General features: G+C 38.8%; 1 protein-coding gene across 3 annotated transcripts in view; it reads right to left on the bottom strand.

Annotated features, from left to right (window-relative positions):
- The window catches only part of nptnb (neuroplastin b), a 41162-nt gene that overhangs the window by 1966 nt on the left and 17972 nt on the right, over positions 1 to 21224 (bottom strand). For 2 of the 3 annotated variants that reach the window (XM_038701826.1, XM_038701825.1), the window contains exons 2-6: positions 14952 to 15299; positions 9405 to 9579; positions 7940 to 8034; positions 4768 to 4901; positions 4356 to 4629 (exon numbers count right to left, since the gene is read on the bottom strand). In XM_038701826.1, the coding sequence (XP_038557754.1) occupies positions 4356 to 4629; positions 4768 to 4901; positions 7940 to 8034; positions 9405 to 9579; positions 14952 to 15299 (1026 nt within the window). The remainder of the gene's footprint in view (positions 1 to 4355; positions 4630 to 4767; positions 4902 to 7939; positions 8035 to 9404; positions 9580 to 14951; positions 15300 to 21224) is intronic. The other variant, XM_038701827.1, reaches the window with a different exon arrangement.

Raw genomic sequence — 21224 nt, 5'->3', positions numbered from 1 at the left:
CTTACATGCCATCTGAATCTCATGGGGTTCCTGTGCATTTCAAACTGAGCATATGTGTAGGAGGGTTACAGATGGCTCACTTAAAGCCATCTTTTAATTACACTCAGCAATTTCATAGTGATTTTGAGCCTAGTGCATGGGTCTGATATTGTGACTGATATTCTCTCAGCATCTAGAGCTTGTATTAATTCCCTGCAGTATATAGTGGTTAATATCTCTCTATTGCCAATTCCATACAGATCATCAACATAAAATGTATAAAAATATATTTTTCGTCTTTCGTCATTCTTTCTCATACCCATTCAACAGTGCAATACATAACATACATTGTAACAAGAAGAAACACTGCAGGAAGAGGGACTGGTGAATAATAGTGAATATTGTTATACTGAGTGACAAGTTAGTTCAAAAACCCACAGCCTTGGGGTTATGGTGGTTGGTGTTTGGCATACAGATGAAAAATGTGTAACAGGTAAGTAACCAGTCACAGTGTGATATTTTTTCATGCAGTTATAAGTCTGAGATAAGCAGCATTAGCAGCATTCCATGGCATTAATATGGAGCAGATTATGGCAGTTATAATGTTAAGACGAAAAACATGGTTCTGTGATCACTTGAAGGAGGAACGTCTGACGGCATATCCCACCGTTTTCACATTTCATATAACCACCACTAAAGCTATGTTTACTATAATGGCTTTGCAAGCACATAACAAATAACAGATTTTTACTGCATGAGATTGACAGTTCAACATTGATAATCAGCGTCAAGTCTGCTTGCATTGGTTATAGTTAGCTTTTTATGCAGCTTCAAAAAACAGTAAGAGGGTGTATAGGTTTTTATCTTAAAATTGATCAATTTAAATAAAGTGAGCTTTTTTTAAATTACCAAATCATCACACAGCAAAATCTTAAAAAAATTTTAGCAGCTGATTTTGAAATGCAGTATAGACATGTCAGCCTCTGCCTCAGAGCCTTTGGCTGTGAAGTATAAAAGTGTTCAAACACAGCTAAGCCATCAAGAGACCAGAATTCATAATGCACGCAGACAGGGGCCAAAACCTCCGGGACTATGGGATGCTAAAAGGAGATTTTAGAAAGGCTGTGCATCGTGAGCAGGGAGTCCTCATTCCTGATTTGAATGGCATAAACATGCCAAATATAATCCACCTTAATCGCTTCATTTTTCCAGGAGATGAAACCAAACTAGAGGCCATGCATGGAGCTTACTTGAGCTGTGTGGCTTGTGTTAGGGTGCATGCGCATGAATTTTAAGCAAATATTGTAGTAAAGTTTTTTTTTTACTATCAGTAATTCAGTAATTAACTATTTTATCAGGTCATAAACAAATAATGTTAAGTACTTTTAAATAAAAAATATATAATTTATATATTCCATTATAAATTATAGCTAGAGATAACAGAGGATTATAGATGCGGTTAACCACCATAGTGTCTCATTGGTTTGGTAAATAAATAAATTCTACATTAAATAGTGGCTAGTAATTAATAACATATTTTAAGATATGTGTTCTGGTAGCTATTATAAACTGGTACCTCTAGTACTTAGTAAACAAAAAAAATGATTTTAAACATTAGTTAATATGTTCATGTTTTGTAATGACTGGTAAATGCTATTTTGGACCCCATTAAATGATTAAAACATTTTTAGTCTGTCGTCCTAACCCTTATTGGGTGATTGCCTGAGGTGTGGGTAAAATGTATATTAGTTAGAAAATAGAAGACGGAAACAGAATCATATCTGATGAACACCTTAAGACACTGAAGCCTAAAACTGGTTTATGTACTTAGTGTTCTTTAAACATCTGAGTAAATCTTTTTTTTTTGTATCGACTAAGTAAATGAAAAGCAGGGTGCACCCTGAAGCTCACTTTCTTTAGTCTGTAACTGTTGCCCACTTGTCGTGACTCATATTAGTGGGGTGACTGTTGTGGTTATGTATTTTGCTTTCGTTCATGTTTTATTCCAAAATGAAACGAAGACAAAGCCACATGAGTGGAGGTCAGACAGAGCTGGAAATGCCTTTGGGCTTTCTAGACATTTTGATCTTGTCACATTCTAATCATGTGGTTTTGTCTGCCCCCTAAAGCACGGGCCATTTCTTTTTTAAATGGAACAGCGGATCTTACGTAGGGGATACTAGACAAAAATAAGTAAGTATAATAAATGCATAAATTACTAAACGTATGTTGGCAAAATCAGCAAAGTAATGAGTAAATTGACTCAGAATTAAAGTAATTGATATTTATTTCTCTGTCCCATAAGTCTTTATTTCTGTTTTCTTCATTCATGTGTACTTTACACAACCAGAAATTCATTGGTTATATAGTTCTGCCTGCCCATTTGCATTGTGTCTGCTTGAAAATGTTTATTGTACTACTTGGTTATGATAAGCGAGTCATAAAAGTGAGCAATGCTCAATACACCAAACAGTGTTTTACTTTGTTGAGTGTCCTGGTCAATGTAGGGGGTACAGTTACCTATTTGCTCCACAGTGGCATGTTAATTCTATGTACATACGAGTGATCATAGTAACATTTACTACCATTATACCATTATACCATTATAGTTTGAGCAAACCAAAAAGTTCCAGTGACTGCAAAAAAAGATTGTATTTACATCTCTTCACATCTGAAAAGCAATTAACCAATGCTTTTTATTTTTTTCTCAATTCTATTGTATTTAATATTCTTTAAATTTGAATATTACATATAATTTGAGGGTGCTAACATTTTTAAATTATATGTCACTTTATTGCTAGCTCACTTCTTTCACTCACATGATTAGGTTGGGCTGCAAAATTAGAACTGCTAACATACTGGTACAGGTATGCAGGTGTTAATTAGAATCTTTTTTTTCCTCCTTAAATCTTTATTGCAAAAACAGAAATAAAGTGTAAGTGGGACATAAAGAATTATACAGAACTTTGATTGGTGCAATATCAAGTAATGCATATACATATTTTGTAAAGGTAATGTGTAGTATGGTTAGTTTGCTGTCTTTTTAGAGTAAACTAGATGTTGTGTGTGTTGTTTATATGCTCTGGTAATGCTAATCCAAAACATCTTTGTAGTAGCGTCCATGTTGATTCCACATTCCGACTTAAAGAGCTCATGAACACACACTGAAGTCGGAAGAACAACTTCACAACTCGGTAAATGGGACCATCCGAGTCGCTGGTTGCAATTCGCAACCCTCACCCCTAGATGCCACTAAAACTTACACACTGAACCTTTAATGTGACTAAATATTATGGCTCTTCGAAGATACACACAATTTATAATCGATGTCAAAATGTATCTGTGGAAACATGTCAGACTTCATGGGATCAACCTAATGAAAAGGGAAATGAATGGAGACCCATTTTCATCTCGCCACAACAGGTATAAAAATACAATCAGTTTACTGTGTTAATATATCAACAAAAATCATAATGTTTTTGGATGGACTGTAGGCTCATAAAAACATTTAAAAAATTCTGAAACCATGCAGGATCTCGCACTTACCACCCATTTAGATTAGAATTGATGTTGCCATTTGGAAAGAAAGGGGAAGGGGAAAAGAATAGTAACCAATTAAGTTATATAGTGGGGCTGATACAATATGTTTAATAGTTATTAGCTAATAACCCCAGATGTTTATGAACACAGTTATTCTGGTATCAGCATGGAAACAAATGTGCTGTTACCACTGTCATTAGCACAGCACACAAATAGCCAACTCTTGGAAAGGTTAGCTGTGTGCCCACTGTGGTTGACCTTAAGTGCATGTATAAAGGTCATATTTGCATGCATTTAATATATGGCTTTTTGTGACAATGTCCCTCCTTTCTCCTTTCACCACACCAGTCTAGAGGTAAGGAGGCAAGTCCTTTGATAGTCAGTTGGCCACTACAGATCTCTGAGAGCAGGTGCAACCTCATGGTTCAATAGTTTACTTGCATCTTTTAACATCTCTGTAGCGTAAGATCTGATACACTCCTCTTTCAGTGACATTTCACCCCACAGCAATTGTACTCTTGGAAGAGAAAGTTACTGCATCATTTCTCATTTCTGCTGATATGTCTTATCTGACAGTTCAAAGCAAACCTTTACTGACTTACCATAGTTATAACTTCTACCTACCTCAAGTCTCAGTTTCAGGGCGGTATGTACTGTACGTAGGTAATATAAAATATCACAATACCTTATAGCAATGATGAGACACCAGACCAAAAAAAACTTTGGAGAATTTTGAATTGCAATGTTGTAATGTGAAGATAAATAATGTAATATCTACTTTCATAATTTATTATTTATTAGTGCCTACTGTTAGCGATAAAGAAAACATTTCTTACCATCAATAAAGTCATCTGGCCTCTTGCGTTTCTCGTACACAACAATGATGACTACTAGGATTATAATTTCTGCTAGCACACCAAGAAAAGGCCAAAGCGGTGCAAGGTGGCTGCGCACCCGTAGTATAGTAGTCTGAGCGGTGTTTCCAATGACGTTAGTGGCATTGCACTCATATATTCCAGGATCTGTGTTTATATCCAGGTTTAGTATGTTGAGCTCTGTGTAGTTGTCTCTGCTTGTGATGAAGAAGCGTCCAGTGGAGTTGTCAATGTCCTGGAACACAATTACCATTTCTCTGTTAAATACATTGAAAACATGCTTAAAATGCTGGAGTAGAAATAAAGCACTGCTTGTATATCAATTTCACCTAAATATCTGTTCGTCTATTAAATTTACTTGATGTACATATACCGTGTAGGATGTTCCGTCTCCTTTACGCCATGTCCAGGTGGGATGTGGGTAACCAACAGACTTGCAGTAAAGCATTGCATTTTCCCCCTCGTTTTTATTTTCACTTCGCTTGTGGCCAGTGATATCAGGTTTTGCTGGAAAGGTGAAATAAATAAATTAAATTGATCATTAGTTGAGTTGGCAGAAGTAAGACAGTCAAAGGAATGTTTTAACTCCTACCAGATGGCATGAATAAGGAAAGCATGAGAGGCTGTTCTGAGTATGGTAATAATTTGTGTTATTCAGCTGTCTATGCAAGAGAGAGCTGTGTAATTAAGAGTCTCTATAGCGCTGGTTGATTCACTGAAGCAGCTCAGTTTCCTTTGAAATTTTCCAGTCAAGAAGAAACATAGTGGGCTCTTTCAGATACAAATTTTAAGCATATGATTTCAAAATCAAGTCATGTAATTACTTAATTCATCGTTACTGAATTTGTGTTGTATTGTGTTTCCTACATTTCCAGGCTATCCTCTTTTCCACTCGACTCCACACTCTACTCATATGCTGTTTTTTTAACATTCTTTCTAAAAAATCTAAAACATGATATGGAGTTATTGATCTTGTATTCTAAGGTAAATTGGTATCTACTACTGTACTTGCTAATATATTATTTAAACACATGGCACTAATGCTGTCAAACCCTCATGGGGGCTGTAGTTGTTGAGTGCTTATTTAATAACTTAAAAAATAAAGAGGTAGTAGTAGATTCTAGTAGTTTTTTTATTAGTAGATACCTGTTTAGCTGAAAATACAGACAAAACCCAGTATGACTTTTCTTTTATGAGTCTAATAGAACAGAGGCTTGCCCAGAAGTAGGAGTGGACTACGGCTCTCAATAAAAAGTTCCGTTTCGAGTGTGCAGTTATTTTGTGAGCATGTACACCCCCACCACCAAACCCCAGCAATGAGGAATATCACTCTGGAAGAAATAAAAGCATTTCAATACGATTCATAATGAGGTCATAGAAGAGGGGGATCAGAATGATATGAGAGCCTCCAGATGTTCCCATTCAAAATAATTCCACAGTGAATTCCACAAAAGAGATTATGAGCCAAAGAAAAATGTGAATTGGCCCTGATTAATGAATGAACTAATAATAATGCAACAGAAAGGTTATGGATTTAATAAATTCAGGCATATGTCATAAAGCACTGCAGCTGTTGCCAAGTCAAACTGATCCATCAGTAGAACAGAGTCTTTCCCACAGGTAAGACAGACTCTCCATGTAACTCCTACTTTTCAGCTAATCCAAAATTACAACAATTCCTTCCATGCAATTAAACAGGATAAGGGAAAGGCCTGGAGTGAGCATTTTTCAGCTGCGCATGGATAATGGAGCAGGAGGGGTCTGAGCTCTTTGGTGACATCACCCTACTATAATTATGGTGCACACATGCTCCCCAAGCAGGGGAGTGGCCAAGCTCATTTGTGCCTTATTCTGGCTGTATTATATCTGTGACTGACAGCACAGAGACAGTCCTCAGAGTGGCGCTAAAACAGGCAGAAAACCTCCATTTCACACACCTGACTACGATTACTGTGATTATAGACAGAGGTTAAGGTGTGATGTGTGGAGGAGCAAGGTCAAAAGGTTGATTAAGATGATGTTATATGTTAAAGAGACATTAATCAAATCCTTTGTTAGTTGCTTTCCACATTTTAATGTTAAAGTAGCTACATGTTTTGGAGAAAAGTAAGAGTAAAATTGTTTTAAAAAAGGTTTTTATTGATGAACATGAGAAATTATCATTATGCACATTAAAACATTTTCATAGAGAAATGTGCTTAATATTTACTACATTTTGAGAATTATAAGGTACCAAATATGTATCTGTGGTAAGCTTAGTATCACAGACAATAAACTCCACTCCTGCCACAGAGATGGCTGGGACCGGATTCACAGCCTTAATCCTACAACATCACAGAACCCTCCATCTGTTGCCTCTGAGCTGAGTCCTGCAAGGATGAGTGTGCCAAGGACACTGTAGGCGAGGGATCTCAGTGAACTGCTGCCAGAAGCGCAGTGCAAAGCTGGCTAGCACAACAGTGGGCTTGCTACCTGGGTCACAAAAAAATCTCAAAACACATCTAAAAAATCACAAGAGCATTTAAGAACAGAAGAAAATGCTTAGTTTTGACCCAGCACCGGTACCTACTGTTAACATCACAACATTCTGTTATTTTAATATTTTTGCAGACATAGAATTATGGCCTATTTAAAAGACAAAACCATACATCATCAGTTTAGTTAAAAGGTTTTTTTCTCCAGGGGACAGATATCAAGCCTCAACAGTCACAGGCCTGCAGTCTAGTGATGGCTAGGACATTTCAGTTTGAATGGTGTTGAGTCCCATCATCTCACAATCCAGTGAAAGCAGAACATACACGGTCATCACCCATGTTACGCAATCAGGCAGTGCTTTAAGACAGCCACGGAAATAAGAGGCAGGGCATGCTCAGTATGCACCATAGCCATGCCACAGCAAATTGGCTTAAGCACTACACACAGGCAAGCTTCTCTTGAACAGGCAAGTGTGCCCTTACTCAGAGAAGGTTCCTTATTCAAGTTGATGGCTTCGCTGTCAGCTTGAATGAAACCAACACAGTAGTTCTTTGGTTACGTTTTCTAGCTATTACATAGACCATCCTAGTTAACGTTAAACGATTATTAGTTCTATAACATAAAAAAGTCATTTACAAACCTTATATCATCAGTTTAATTCATTTTTTAAAAGTGACGTGTGTAAGTGCTCTTAAGGATGCTTTGTGTTTGCATGTTTTAGTGAGCATGTGCAGTGCCTGTCCATTTTGCTAGACTGTTGTCTCAGAGAAAGCCAAGACTGACAACAGCCTCAGGATTGCCCTCTGTCACCACCACTGCTCTAGATGAATTCAAACATCTTTGTCAACAAGGACTCTCTTTACACAGCTTTGTGGTTAATTTTTATCGGACACTTCCTCAGTAAAAAAACACAGATGGTGTACTGTAGTAAAAGCTCAGCCTAAAGCCAGGGCTTTTTCAGAATTTGAATACATCATGGATGTCAGACATCTGCATTTCTTGAACAAGTGATATTTGTGTCATTCAATCAACAAAGCTTCTGATGTTACTATGTCACAGAGGAGTCTTACCTTTTACTTCAATTGTAGCATTTGCGTTTGGTGCCATGTCAAATGTGTAAACACACATGTATTCCCCAGAAACATCTGCCCGTGGTTTAGCGATTCTACAACAAAATGCAAAACACCAACTTTAATTTACCAGTCACTTTTACCATAAGTTGTCAAGTAAATAGAGTCAGCTAATTTCAGTTTAACTCTAGTAATTAGTTTGGACTACAGCAGTGAAAGCTTGAGGGGCCTACAAGGCCATGGGAGACAAAATGTTGGCATTATGCTGTTATATTACGGAACAGCAGCTCTGGATTCTGCAGAGAAGGGCACCACAGGCATTTTAGCTGTAATCTTCAGAGTATCACTGATGTAATGTGACAAGGAAGTGACCAATTGGTCTTATCTTGTGGCTAGGGAGAGTCTGTGGTATGTCTACGGGGGCGACAGTAGCTTTGTGCTCCAGTGGTTATGATGTGTGACAGCAGGAACTAACAACTAGTCTGTACTTTACACAGTGACAGTTTTGCTTCTACTTAGATGCATAGGTGTAGTTCAATATTTGGCTTAAGGCAGTGATATGATGCATAATTATTTGAGAATCAAACGGGTGAGAAAGCCAGGAGTTACCTCAGCGCTGGTCTCAATCAGTGGCGGTCTGGAGATATTTAGAACAAATTTTAGATATTTAGAACGCTGATGACCCTCAGCTTTCTTAACAAGCTCTGCATCACTGATTACTAAAAGCAAAACTACTACTTTTTAACCTGTTTCTAAATTACAGTGCACTGATATTAATAGTGGCTTGCTAGTAAACCTGTCAGCATAACATAATGAAATGTGCTATACACCTGCCTAAAGTGCACTTTGGCATTTGTATACCTTTCAATTGCACACTGTCAGCCACAAGAATGAGATGCTAATTATTGTATGCTTCTTGCAATCAAGAGTGGTGTTTCCATAATACGGATCACAAAGCCTTTTCCATCAGAATTTAGAAACATTTGTGTTTGTGACAGTAACTGCTTGAAGATGGCTGTACATACAATCTAGCTTTGATGAGTTGTCTCTCCCGTGTCTATAGAAAATGTGCAAAACATGCACATTGACTTACTGCTTATTGTAGAATGGAAAATGTTAGCCAAGCAGAATACCAAAACCGAGATACCATTATTGAAAATGTGAGCAACGCTCCTATGTTTAACTTAGAACCAATCGGTATAAAGCTTTTCTCTGAGCAAGGTCCTGCTCTCCAACATTTTCTCACAAGAATTTCTCCAGACCCCCACTGTTTGGGAGTGATATGTGACAATGCAAAATTACCTCAGCATTGTTTTTTGCTTGCATAGCCACCTCCATTTTACATGAAACATTTCAAGAAATTGTAGATACTCATTCACTTTCCATTGCTGGGAGCACTCATTCCCGTTGTCCTCTTTCCAAAAATATGTCCTACTTACTACATAGAGGCGTAGCTGTTTGTCACCTGTACACTGTGTTCCTCTGCTCTGTCCGTGTATTGAGGATCTCATGTCCATTCTTCATCCAGAAACTTTCCTTGTGTGGGGTGTGGGCAGTGGTGAGGTTACACTGCAGGGTAACTGGTGTGCTAGAGGTGTCCGCTGACAGGATGATCTGATCAGAGGCATTGATCTTTGGTTCTGGAAGACAGAGACAGTCAACCCTTATCACAGAACTGGGGCTCAACATTGTTTTAATGCTTCCTCCCATGCTCTAGTAGCTGTAGGCTGTATGCTTTTTTTATATGATCTGTGTAGGAGGGTGTCTATGATGTAAGGACAAAAGTGCACACAACAAATAAACATAAGACATAATAAGTACATGGAACTGCTGGAATGCCTTGTATTAACCACTGATCTTTAGATTATAAAAGTTGTAATTAAGTAATGTTTGCCATTGCAAATATGTCTCTCTCAGACCTCTCTAATCATAGCAGTGCATTTATGATTTTCAATTAATGTACCGCCACACAATCTCCAGGAGGATGTAAAATAGAAGATATATTGTAGCTCTCAAAGATGGCCTACCCTAAGCGTGCATGTAAATGTCATCAGACTGAACAGTATTGCTAAGCACGCTGATTGCTAAACAATACCGGGGTCCATTTCTCAAGGACATTCAGGGAAGTAGGAAGTGTCATCTGAGAGCGAGGCACCCTTTGCTCTGCCTTGAGAAGCGAGCAGGAAACCTCCTCTGCCCCCACCCCCCTCGTCCAGGACAGCCAACCATGGCAACGATGGAGCCCCCGAGGGGAGGAGCAGAGAGTAGAGGCATCATAATCTTACTACTGGCTGCTGCTGCAAGGCCAAAAGCAAAGCAAAAGGGAGGACGGGGCATAGGAGGGCTACTATGACTGGCAAGTGACTTCTATTAGCATTCATGGTACCTTCATCTTGCAATTCTGCATAACCAATAGCTGAGGGGATATCTCTCCCCTCCCCCCTTGCATCTCTTCTCTCCCCCACCACGCAGAAGCACATGTACTATTAATAGTATCTTTGAGACATGCATATACACACACAACATGAGGTACATAAATTAACATTTAGCAAACACGGCACAGTGGTCCACAGGCAATTTTACCAGAAGGTTGTTTGTAGGACACCTTGTCACAACTTACAATTTGTAACTGCTAGATAATGTATCATCATATCAGAATGTAACCACAATGTTGCTCTATATGAGTCAAGATGTAGTGAAACCTGACCGTCCCCCTTCCTCTTAAACTCTGGTACTCTAATGCAGCGCTGCATTTAGATTGATAGTGTATCCAATTAACTGACATATTATATGAGGGTTGTTACTTTTTTTAATTATTGCATTATCAGCACAAATGTGTTTTTCTCTATATATCCTCTGGTACTTCATTACCAGTTTTGATTGGATGTCAAGTAGAGTTGCATTCTGTTAAATTTTACTAAATCAATTATACTAAATGGCTGAGACATAGTAATCAACTTGGAAATGTCTATATTTAGGGGAGCATTATATCATTGTAAAAGTCGATGCAGGCCTGAAATTATGAGATTTTAGCAAATTGCAATAGAAAAAGTGCACCGCCAGAGAGATGTCCCAGTAATTGTGCTAGCGCAGAGAGAAAATTGGGTCTCCAAAGCACGTGGATGAGCTAAATGGTTCAAACTCACAGTTGTGTGTGTTGAACAACAGTACAGTACAACTTATCATACCGTTTAAAACACACCCAAGTCTCAAAAACGTGCTTACTTTGAAATAGCTACTTTTTATTTGAGTTGTTTAGTATGTCTGCACTTAAAATCCACTGTGATATACAGTATCTCACAAAAGTAAGTACACCCCTCACATTTTCTTAAATATTTGATCATATCTTTTCACGTGACAACACTGAAGAAATGACACTTTGCTACAATGTAAAGTAGTGAGTGTACAGCTTGTATAACAGTGTAAATCTGCTGTTCTCTCAAAATAACACATCACACAGCCAATATCTAAACCGCTGGCAACAAAAGTGAGTACACCCCTAAGTGAAAATGTCCAAATTGGGCCCAATCAGCCATTTTCCCTCCCTGGTGTCATGTGACTCGTTAGTGTTACTAGGTCTCAGGTGTGAGTGGGGAGCAGGTCGCTCTCACACTCCCTCATACTAGTCACTGGAAGTTCAACATGGCACCTCATGGCAAAGAACTCACTGAGGATCTGAAAAACAAATTATTGCTCTACATAAAGATGGCCTGGGCAATATGAAGACTGACCATAAGCCACACACTGCATCAAATTGGTCTGCATGGCTATTGTCCCAGAAGGAAGATACTCTAAAGATAATGCACAAGAAAGCCCACAGTTTCCTGAAGACAAGCAGACTAAGGAACTACACTTATTTGGTTCAGATGGTGTCAAGTGTGTGTGGCGGCAACCAGGTGAGGAGTACAAGTGTGTCTTGCCTACAGTCAAGCATGGTGGTGGGAGTGTCATGGTCTGGGGCTATATGAGTGCTGACGGCACTGGTGAGCTACAGTTCATTGAGGGAACCAGGAATGACAACCGTGACATACTAAAGCAGAGCACGGATCCCCTCCCTTCGGAGACTGGGCCGCAGGGCAAAATTCTAACACACCCAAACCCAAACACACCTCCAAGACGACCACTGCCTTGCTGAAGAAGCTGAGGGTAAAGGTGATGGACTGGCCAAGCATGTCTCCACACCTAAACCCTATTGAGCATCTGTGGGGCATCCTCAAACAGAAGGTGGAGGAGCACAAGGTCTCTAACATCCACCAGCTCCACGATGTCGTCATGGTGTAGTGGAAGAGGACTCCAGTGGCAACCTGTGAAGCTCTGATGAACTCCATGCCCAAGAGGGTTAAGGTAGTGCTGGAAAATAATGGTGTCCACACAAAATATTTACACTTTTGGCCCAATTTGGACATTTTCACTTCTGTTGCCAGCGTTTTATACATTAATGGCTGTGTGATGTGTTATTTTGAGGGGACAGCAAATTTACACTGTTATACAAACTGTACACTCACTACTTTACATTGTAGCAGAGTGTAATTTCTTCAGTGTTGTCACATGAAAAGATATAATCAAATATTTACAAACATGTTAGGGGTGTACTCATTTTTGTGAGATACTGTATGTAATTAATTAAGGTGACACTTCATACAAAATCTATGTGCATGTATTTGAGTATGAAACACTCATCCCTTATAGGCTTGAAAAGTGCCTGGAAAAGATTTTAGGTTTAGCTTAAGTTCATATGAGCCATGATGAATTCCAAAGGTGAAAACTTTTTCATGCTAGGAAAATCATCCACAGAAGCCTTGCAAGCCACTCCTGGTGATGAAAAGGAAATGCAACACAGAAGCACTATATTAAGCCATATTTTGGTGTAACAATCAACAATGATGCAGGAGTGGGTTAGAGAAGTTTCTAGGGATGTTTTGCCATTTTTTTTCTGAAAACATGAAAACTTGTCACTTTTGGAATCAGTTGTAACTGACATGAATTAAAGCTGACCAGGGCTGTTGTTCTTTGTTAAAGCAATAATATGACATTTTATAATATGAAAAATATGCTTATTCACTTTCATTTCTTTCATTTCTGTACACTAAATATGAAGCTACAGCCAACAGCCTAGCAGCTTAGCTTAGTATAAGAGACTCGAAATGGGGGAAACAGCTAGCCTGGAGGAAAGTCACCGCTCCCGACCAAGAACTAATCTTAATCCCCAGTGTAACCACTTATGATGTTTTTACACTTAAATTCTTGTACGTTTAACAAACAAGATATAACATGTTAATTAAAGAGCTTTAGAGGTGGTGGTTTTTACCCTTGGACAAAGCTAGGCTAACTGTTTCTGCATGTTTCCAGTCTTCATGCAAAGCTAAGCTAACCGGCTGGCTGAAGCTTTGTTTTTAATTTTATTTATTTTTTGGGGTTGGGTGGGGGGTACGGCCTAAAAGAGTGGTGATAAAAGCTTTATAATGGGATTAAATTACAACATAAATATACTGATTCTGGGTATAGACTGATTCACATTCACAAATTAAGTTAAGCAAAAGGCCAAAACAAGACAGTCATATTTCAGCACGTTTCCCCTGCTACAAACTATACATTCATATCAATGGACTATTATGTATAGCCTGTTATATACATGTAATAACTTGGAAATTACATGTATATGAGAAGAACATTTACTCTTCAGTAATGACAGAATATATTTAGTGAGGACTTCAATTGCAGGTTTTATAGATTACATTGTGGCAGGAAAGCAACAAGTAAATGTAAGACACGGAAAGTTGCTGCCCTTTGCACTTCTTTAATAGCTTAAATTGCACCAACACTACATCGAATCAAATAGTGCTCACAAAGAAATCAAAATTTGTCAGTCCAGTCAGAAGAGCCGGCAAGGATCAAACTCGTCTAACCTTGTCAGAGAGCTTCACTATGACTAACAACATTCCACATCCCCCTGTGCTCCAGTGGGCAGAGCAGTGAAGCATGTACAGATTAGAAGGGGTCCAGTTGAAATTCAGTTTGTTTGAATGTTTGTGTGCATAGAGCAGAGGGTTATAACATATAATGTCATTACTGATTCACACTCACATGCTTAATGGCTGAGAAGGCACAAGGTTACACAGTGCACAGGCAAGTCCAGAGAGACTGTTTTGTAGGAATGAAATCTTTGTCTCATCTGAACAAGAAATGAGACACCCAAGGCCCTCACGTGGTCTTATCCTTTATTGGATTACCACACACAAATTTAAAAAGCAGAAAATGTTTGCTTTTATCAGGAAAGAGTTGACAGCAGGAATCACTCTTTTACACCTTAATGGATCCCTCCTTGTGTCTTCTTACAGTCCCTTTTTACACTGTGCCCAGAGTGAGAAAGCCAAATCAAAAGCACCATTACTTCAAAGCACCGCCAGGTTTCCGCTGCATTTAGCAGACTGGGCTTTGAAGTAAATAAAACAATCCACACAATGCAAGAGACACAAAATAATGTTGAGGGAACAAGTATAACAAATAAATCCAGGAATAGGAAATGGGTGAAATTAGGATAACAAGAAAAAAATCATGATCAGAATATTGTAAAAGGACACATAAAACAGCAAGAAAAGAAAGCTTTGGTGCAGGAGGAAAGTGGAAAATGTAGAAAGAGACTGGGTAAAGTTCCTGGGTTTGTGGCTGTTTACAACAAGATGCTCAAGGGATTTGGGGAGTTCAGTATAAGAGAACATGAAAATTTATCAGACCAAATTAAGAAACATGTAATATTAATCAAAACCAAACAAAAGGTAACCACTGGCATAAGGGATTTGCACAATTAGAATGTTTTCTATTAATACTTATAAAAACCAACTTTAAAAAAAATACATAATAAATAATGTGATTGATATTTGGTTGATTTTGGCCTGGTAAGTGACCGCTGTGGTGGGGTGGGATCTTGAGAAATTTGAAGGGTTGGAGTGGTTGGGACAGGGGATTGGTAGTTTGTTCACCATCTAGGTACTACAGGACAAAGACCACTCACTCTGTAGCACCGAAATGGTGGCCTGGGCGCGGATCCAGGTGATGGCAGGGTTTTGACGGAGGTCATTGCGCCTGGGGTCGTTGCTGGCCCGACACTCATACGTCCCAGAGTCCTCCAGTGTGAGGCGCGTGATAGCTAGCACACTGACCCCATTGGTGCCGTAGGCCGTGTTGATGGATACCCGACGCTTGCGGGCTCCGTCCCACAGCTGCTTGAAGGAATCAGCTCGGTTGATCTCAGCATACCACCACTGGATCTCTGGAGTGGGGTTGCCAACCACATCGCAGTACAGCTCAAAGGTGTCCCCCGTAAGCTTAGTCTCAGACATTGGCGACTTCACAAACCCAGCTGGAGAGGAAAAGTGTAATGGGATTGCAGGGAAGGAAAGGGTAGAAGAGGGTTAGAGCAGTTGGAAGGTGTGGGAAGGCCAAGGGATGGAGAAGGAAATTAAACAGGATCAGAGTACATACAAACAAAAGAGAAGAAGAGATGATTAAAGGCAAATGAAAAAGAAGCAAGCCTCAAATCATTGATAGGTAGAAAAAGAAAAGGTTAATGGTCTAAATCCAGTCTCTTCAACATCAGGATTCCCTGGCCCACTAAGGCCACAAAACTGTCAGACAAAGTCATAGTCAACCAGTCCCAAGTCCGTGCCAGCAAGTAGTGCTGGTATCTTGTGTGTTTTCTTTTCTTGTTCTCTTTGTCTCATTCTCTCTCACAGTTAACCTTATAAAGATGAGTGCAACATGATTTTTCAAGTGTACCTTTTATGTGCTTATGCTAGAGTGCAATACACGTATAGCAGACCTTACCATAACATTTTACAAAACACCGGTGAAGGGGAGAACTATGTGCACAGCCTCAGTGAGTTTAATCAGTACCCTTGTGGGTTTGTTTATCAGAGAGCGTTGTCAAGTAGCTGAACAATCACCAAAGCTTTTGCTACACTCACTGTATCGCAGCAATCAGTGGCACCACTCCTACTTGACCCCATTGTGATGAAAACTTCTGTGTGTGAAGTAGGGATCGACCGACATGTTTTTTTCCGGGCTGATCCCGATACCGATTATTAGTAACCAATTACACCGATAACCGATATTTGGAACAGATATACATTTGCTGGAAAATTTTTGATCTTGGTGTCAAAATTCAACACAAAACTTTGCTGAAAATAATAAGATTAAAGTTAATTGTCATGTTTAATCTTTATAAATAGTAAATTAAATGAATTGGAGATCCATCCCAGTGATAAACTTGTGAACTATGAGTGATAAATTATCATAAACTTTGTCTTTACCTGCTGCCATTTATATTGTATTTATTTTAAATTGTTAGGATATTATTGATACATTTATTGATACAATTTATTTGTTCTGTTCTTATTGGTGTTTCATTACAAAATAATTGCCTTTTAAAATATATATTATTTAAAAAAGAATAAATTCAGAACAGTAATCAAATTTAAGTAGTGCTGGTTAACGATAAACATTTTTAATCGCGATTAATCGCATGATTTTCTGCAATTAATCGCGATTAATGGCATTGTTATGCGCAAAATTGAATAATAAATTCTAAAGTAATGTATTGCGCACTTTTAATTTAAATGTACTGCTATATACACAAAAGTGCAAAAACATGTGGTTTGCAAACACTTTAAACAAATAAGGTGCTTTTTAACAGCAGTATTCCCTTTACTGTAGCAATAAAATATTTCTTGTAAATCTCAACTCAACTTAAAAAATGTAATCAAATCAAATATAAAACCAAAGCTATTTGCCATTGCCAGGGCATTACCTTTTATAGCTTGTTAAAACAAGTTACCATCAGAGTCCAGAGCCACGATCATAACATCATAACAGCCAATTTCTGAGCAACAGGTTAACCATATATAAATCTGTTTTCTTGTTTTTTTTTCTGAACAGGTATCAGCAGAAACATTTTTCTTTTATCAGGGAGCAGCGTCAATAGTCTATGTTCAGTAGCAAGTGTCCCTGTTAGAGTGAGGTGAAGTGCTCACCTCACGCACACGCCCGCCCGCTGCCGAAGTTGAATTGTCTTGAACTTTTTGTACACAACGCGCAGCACAAATCATTGGAAGAGAGACCGATTCTCGTTGTTTGTGAGTTCTATCCATACATCGTTAACTGCTTATCATGCGTACAGGGTCGCAGGTGTTTGTGAGTTTCCCGAATTTATTGCTGTTTACTAAATAGGACATCAACAGGAGGGAATTTGCATTGGCAGAGCCGCTAAACTAGATTAAGGCCTACCAGGTAAAGCTATGTTGCCTATAATTTTAACTTAAGTTAAATAGGTTACAGCTGTGTAGCGCACAGAAGCCGTTGCCATCGTCACTATCGTAGTCTGTATACAAGAAGTAGACATAGTCATCGTGACGTCACCCGTTGGTTTGTGGACCGCCGCCATGTTGATTTTTTTGTGGAGCTAGCTAGCTTGCTTAGGTAGGTACATCTGTAATGCACGTTAACTGTCATTTTAACAGGGCCGACAATTTTGTCTAGCTTACAACAGTCTTAAAACTAAATGTTAAATTTACACAGTGCCGTGGCTACGAGTCACTCTAGCCTGATTGACAGGTCGCCATGGTAATGACTTTATGGTCTATTTTCCTCTAAATGGGACCATAATTTGCTAAATGAACATCATATTGTATTGAAGAAGACATGAAACTAGTGATTGAGACCATAAACTCATTAGGAAATTGTTTACTGAGATAATTATTCAGCTGAGAAGTTGGGGTCATTTTACCATTATTTCAAATGGAACCGGACTTCTTTTCGCAACTAGAAGAGTCGCCTCCTGCTGGCCCTGCGGGTTTAAGGGACTTCTGTGTTTGCATCAATTTGCTGACCAGAAGCTTCCCTCTTGGTTATTATCCATAGAGGATGCCTGCCGTTTACTCGCATAGCGCCGGTCTCCCTGTCTGATCACCAGAGAGAACCCGCTGGGCCAAACGACTACGTTGTGATTTTAAGAACGTTCCTAAGACCAACATCTTTCCCAATACTAATCAGCATGCAGTGTGTAGCAGTCCACTTCGCTATGGCATTTGATCGCTTGTCTTGCTTTTGTTTATATACTTCTCCCACATGCTGCATCCAGCGTAGTCTGCCGAAGCCTCCCTCCACTGCTTGTTTGGGTGGGTGATTTGCAGGCTGATCAACATCCCACCCCTCCTGTGAGCCATGGTTTGACTGTATGTGTATTCAGAGCCAGTGAGCAGCAGACTTTCAAAATAATAATAATAATAAAAAATTGCATTAACGTGTGATAAAATAATTGTTGGTGTTAATTAATTAATGCCCAGCCCTAAATTTAATATTTTAGCTGTTTAAAGTTTACAGCAGCAAATTCACAATGTAAAATCAATATACCACTAGAAACAAAAGGAACATGTTAAATAAACTATATTCCTGACATCGAAATACTGAGTGAAGTTTAGAAAGAAGAGCACAGACATTATTCATTATCAGTGCTTCCTCATGTCCTCCTCCTCCCTCTGCTGCTGGGAGAGAGGAGCTGGTTTGTCTCAACAAGCAGCTGAGTTTGCAACGAGTTGCTTGCTAAATTTTAAGGTACATAGCATCTCGGCTACACAGGCTACAACCAGAGAGATTTCGTTTTAGCTTGTTTCTGACAAACTAGCTATTAGCCGAGCTAGCACATATGCTTGTGTAAAACCAAAACACAGCTGCGATGGATGAGACAGAGCAGATTAAAATATTGCTTTGTACACATTCCTGCTTATTGTACAGATGCAGTAATAGGCTTTTACTAGTACTGCTGGTTTTGCTGAACTTACAGTAACGGGCGTAGTTATGGTCAACTTGTGTAATCTACTCTGATCTGCTCTGCTGGCTTCACGCCGCCTGTGCGGAGGGGCTGCAGCATGGTAGCTTGCTCGTTCTATTGGCTACTTCCCCACAATAGTCAGGGTTGATATGCTATTCTTCGTGACTTGTTACCAGTCAGCTAGTACCGTGGGCGTGACATTGCTCCAGCCCACAGAGTGGTGAGTACAGAGAGAGAGAGACGGCTGCATCAGAGCCAAAGGAGTGCATTTTTTAAATTAATTAGTTATATCGGCTATCTTTTTCTAAAATGACTGATGCAGATTATTGGAAAAAATGCTCAATATCGGCCAGGCCGATTATTGGTCGACCCCTAGTGTGAAGTGTGCCTTACATTTGTCAGTCTTGAATAAGATCACTGCATAGAAAATCATGTGATTTGTCAAAATCAGTGTCCCCCTTGAGTCTCACTGACACCACTCTGTCAGGAGAATAAATGTCACATAAGAGTTATTAAACCTGCTGAAATTAAAAGGTACAATAATGTGAATTCATGGGTATAGGAAGCGTCATCAATCATACAGTTATCAGGTTATTGCCTCCATCAAAGATGTTAGTAAGTTTGTTAGTTAGAGGAATATCGTGAAAATTGGGCAACAGGCAATAAAGTCCTTTGTTTTTGGTTCTGAAAATTCCATAATGTTGCCACTGATTTTAAATTTTTTGCTAATTTTTCAGTCCTACTTCACCAAATGTGGTAAATTTTATATTGTATATATTTTCCAACATTTTTTTTCATGCTACACCAATTTCCTATAATCCATCCATCCATTTTCTAAACCTGCTTATCCTGTTCAGGATCACAGTTTGCTGCAGTCTATCCCAGCACACATGGGTTAAGAGGCAGGGTATGTCCTGGACATGTCGCCAGTCTGTCACAAGGCTAACACATACAGACAAACATTCACACCTACAGTGCAGTTTAGAGGCACTGGTTCACATAACCTACATTTCATTGAACTGTGGTAGGAAAGTCCTGAAGGAAACACACACATATGCAAACCCATGGCCTTCTTTTTTGCCTATAAATATTGTACATGCCTGTTTTAAAAGTCTGCATTCTTTTATTAAAATACTTGTACATTAATGAATATGTTTAAATACTGATGCCAATTGCCAATCTATTGATTTATCTTTTTTAGCAAATTCATGGCAGTCGTCTCAAATAGATGTAATTATATGTATGTATGTATGTATGTATAAACCTAATCTCTTCATCCATATCAGCTCTTGCTGGTAATGCCAGAAATTAGGTCAGCCAGGTTTCTTTTTGGATAAGCTGGACTTTAAGAGAAGGTTTTCAATTCACATGTGGTCACACTGGAATAAAAAAAGCCAGTTACCAGCTTCTCGGTAACACTGAATGACTGACATTTGGAATCACACACAGTTGATTTGCTTTTAAAGCAAAATCAGCTTAATTTAAGTAACAGTTGGAACCTGAATATGCACCCATATCCCCAATACATCGTGCCACGGGCATTTAATCTTGGGTAGTTGGATAAACAACCCGTGTTTTTTCTAACTAACTTCCTGAAATGTGGAATAGAAAAACACATTTCAAATCTGAAATGCAGTGGAATTCATAATAAAATGTGATCCATGAGAATTATTACCACACTGCGAGTATACCATGCGGTGTCTGTGGCTCATTCATGACCCTGTTTCACATCAGTAGTTAGCCCAACAATACACTGCCATCCTTAATGACCCTCATCTAATGACAAATCACCTGGACCACAGACACTGTTCTCTGCCGCCCCTGCAGCCTGTCAGCTGTAAACCACATGTGCTTAAATAAATCAGAAAAAAACACTGCTTTAACTCTGCCCTGAATTGTTGTAGAGGAAATGGGAACAAAGATCCTATGGTCTCTTGAGTGTTAGACTGTGTGTTGTGTCTAAATACAACAGCTTACAGGCCCTTCCAGATCTGTCTGCCCTGCTCAATGTAATGTATCATAAGCACATGAACAGATAAGCCTGTGGAAGCCTGAGGAAGCAGTGTAAACAACTACAGTATTCAGCTCACCCCCAAAATGAAGACAGTTACGTTTCATTTAAATAATTGTATTGAAAGTTTAAATGGCATGTGAAAAATACCATTCACAAGGTTTACATGGTTTATGTGGGCATTTTCCATAATAATATAATGCATAGTGTTTGCAAATCTTGAACACACTGTCAAACAGGCTGTTCAAAAATATTTCACATACATGGATTTTAGTTTAGTACCATGGTAACGAGTCTGTTGCCCAACACAAGTTTGTGACTCATCGCTATATGAAAACAAACTAGATGATAGGAAAAGAAATTTAGCAAATAAATAAATAAAAATAAAATCGCAGTCTTCATGCTAGGAGAAATGTCTGGGGATATTTGGTGCTTACAACTTGTGTTTA

This window comes from Micropterus salmoides, unplaced genomic scaffold (assembly GCF_014851395.1).
Source record: "Micropterus salmoides isolate LMB-PRFRI ecotype aquatic unplaced genomic scaffold, ASM1485139v1 Ms_hic_scaffold_6, whole genome shotgun sequence".
Classification (NCBI taxonomy): domain Eukaryota; kingdom Metazoa; phylum Chordata; class Actinopteri; order Centrarchiformes; family Centrarchidae; genus Micropterus; species Micropterus salmoides.
Note: the sequence above shows the minus strand (reverse complement) of the source record. Positions and strands in the feature narration are given on the sequence as shown.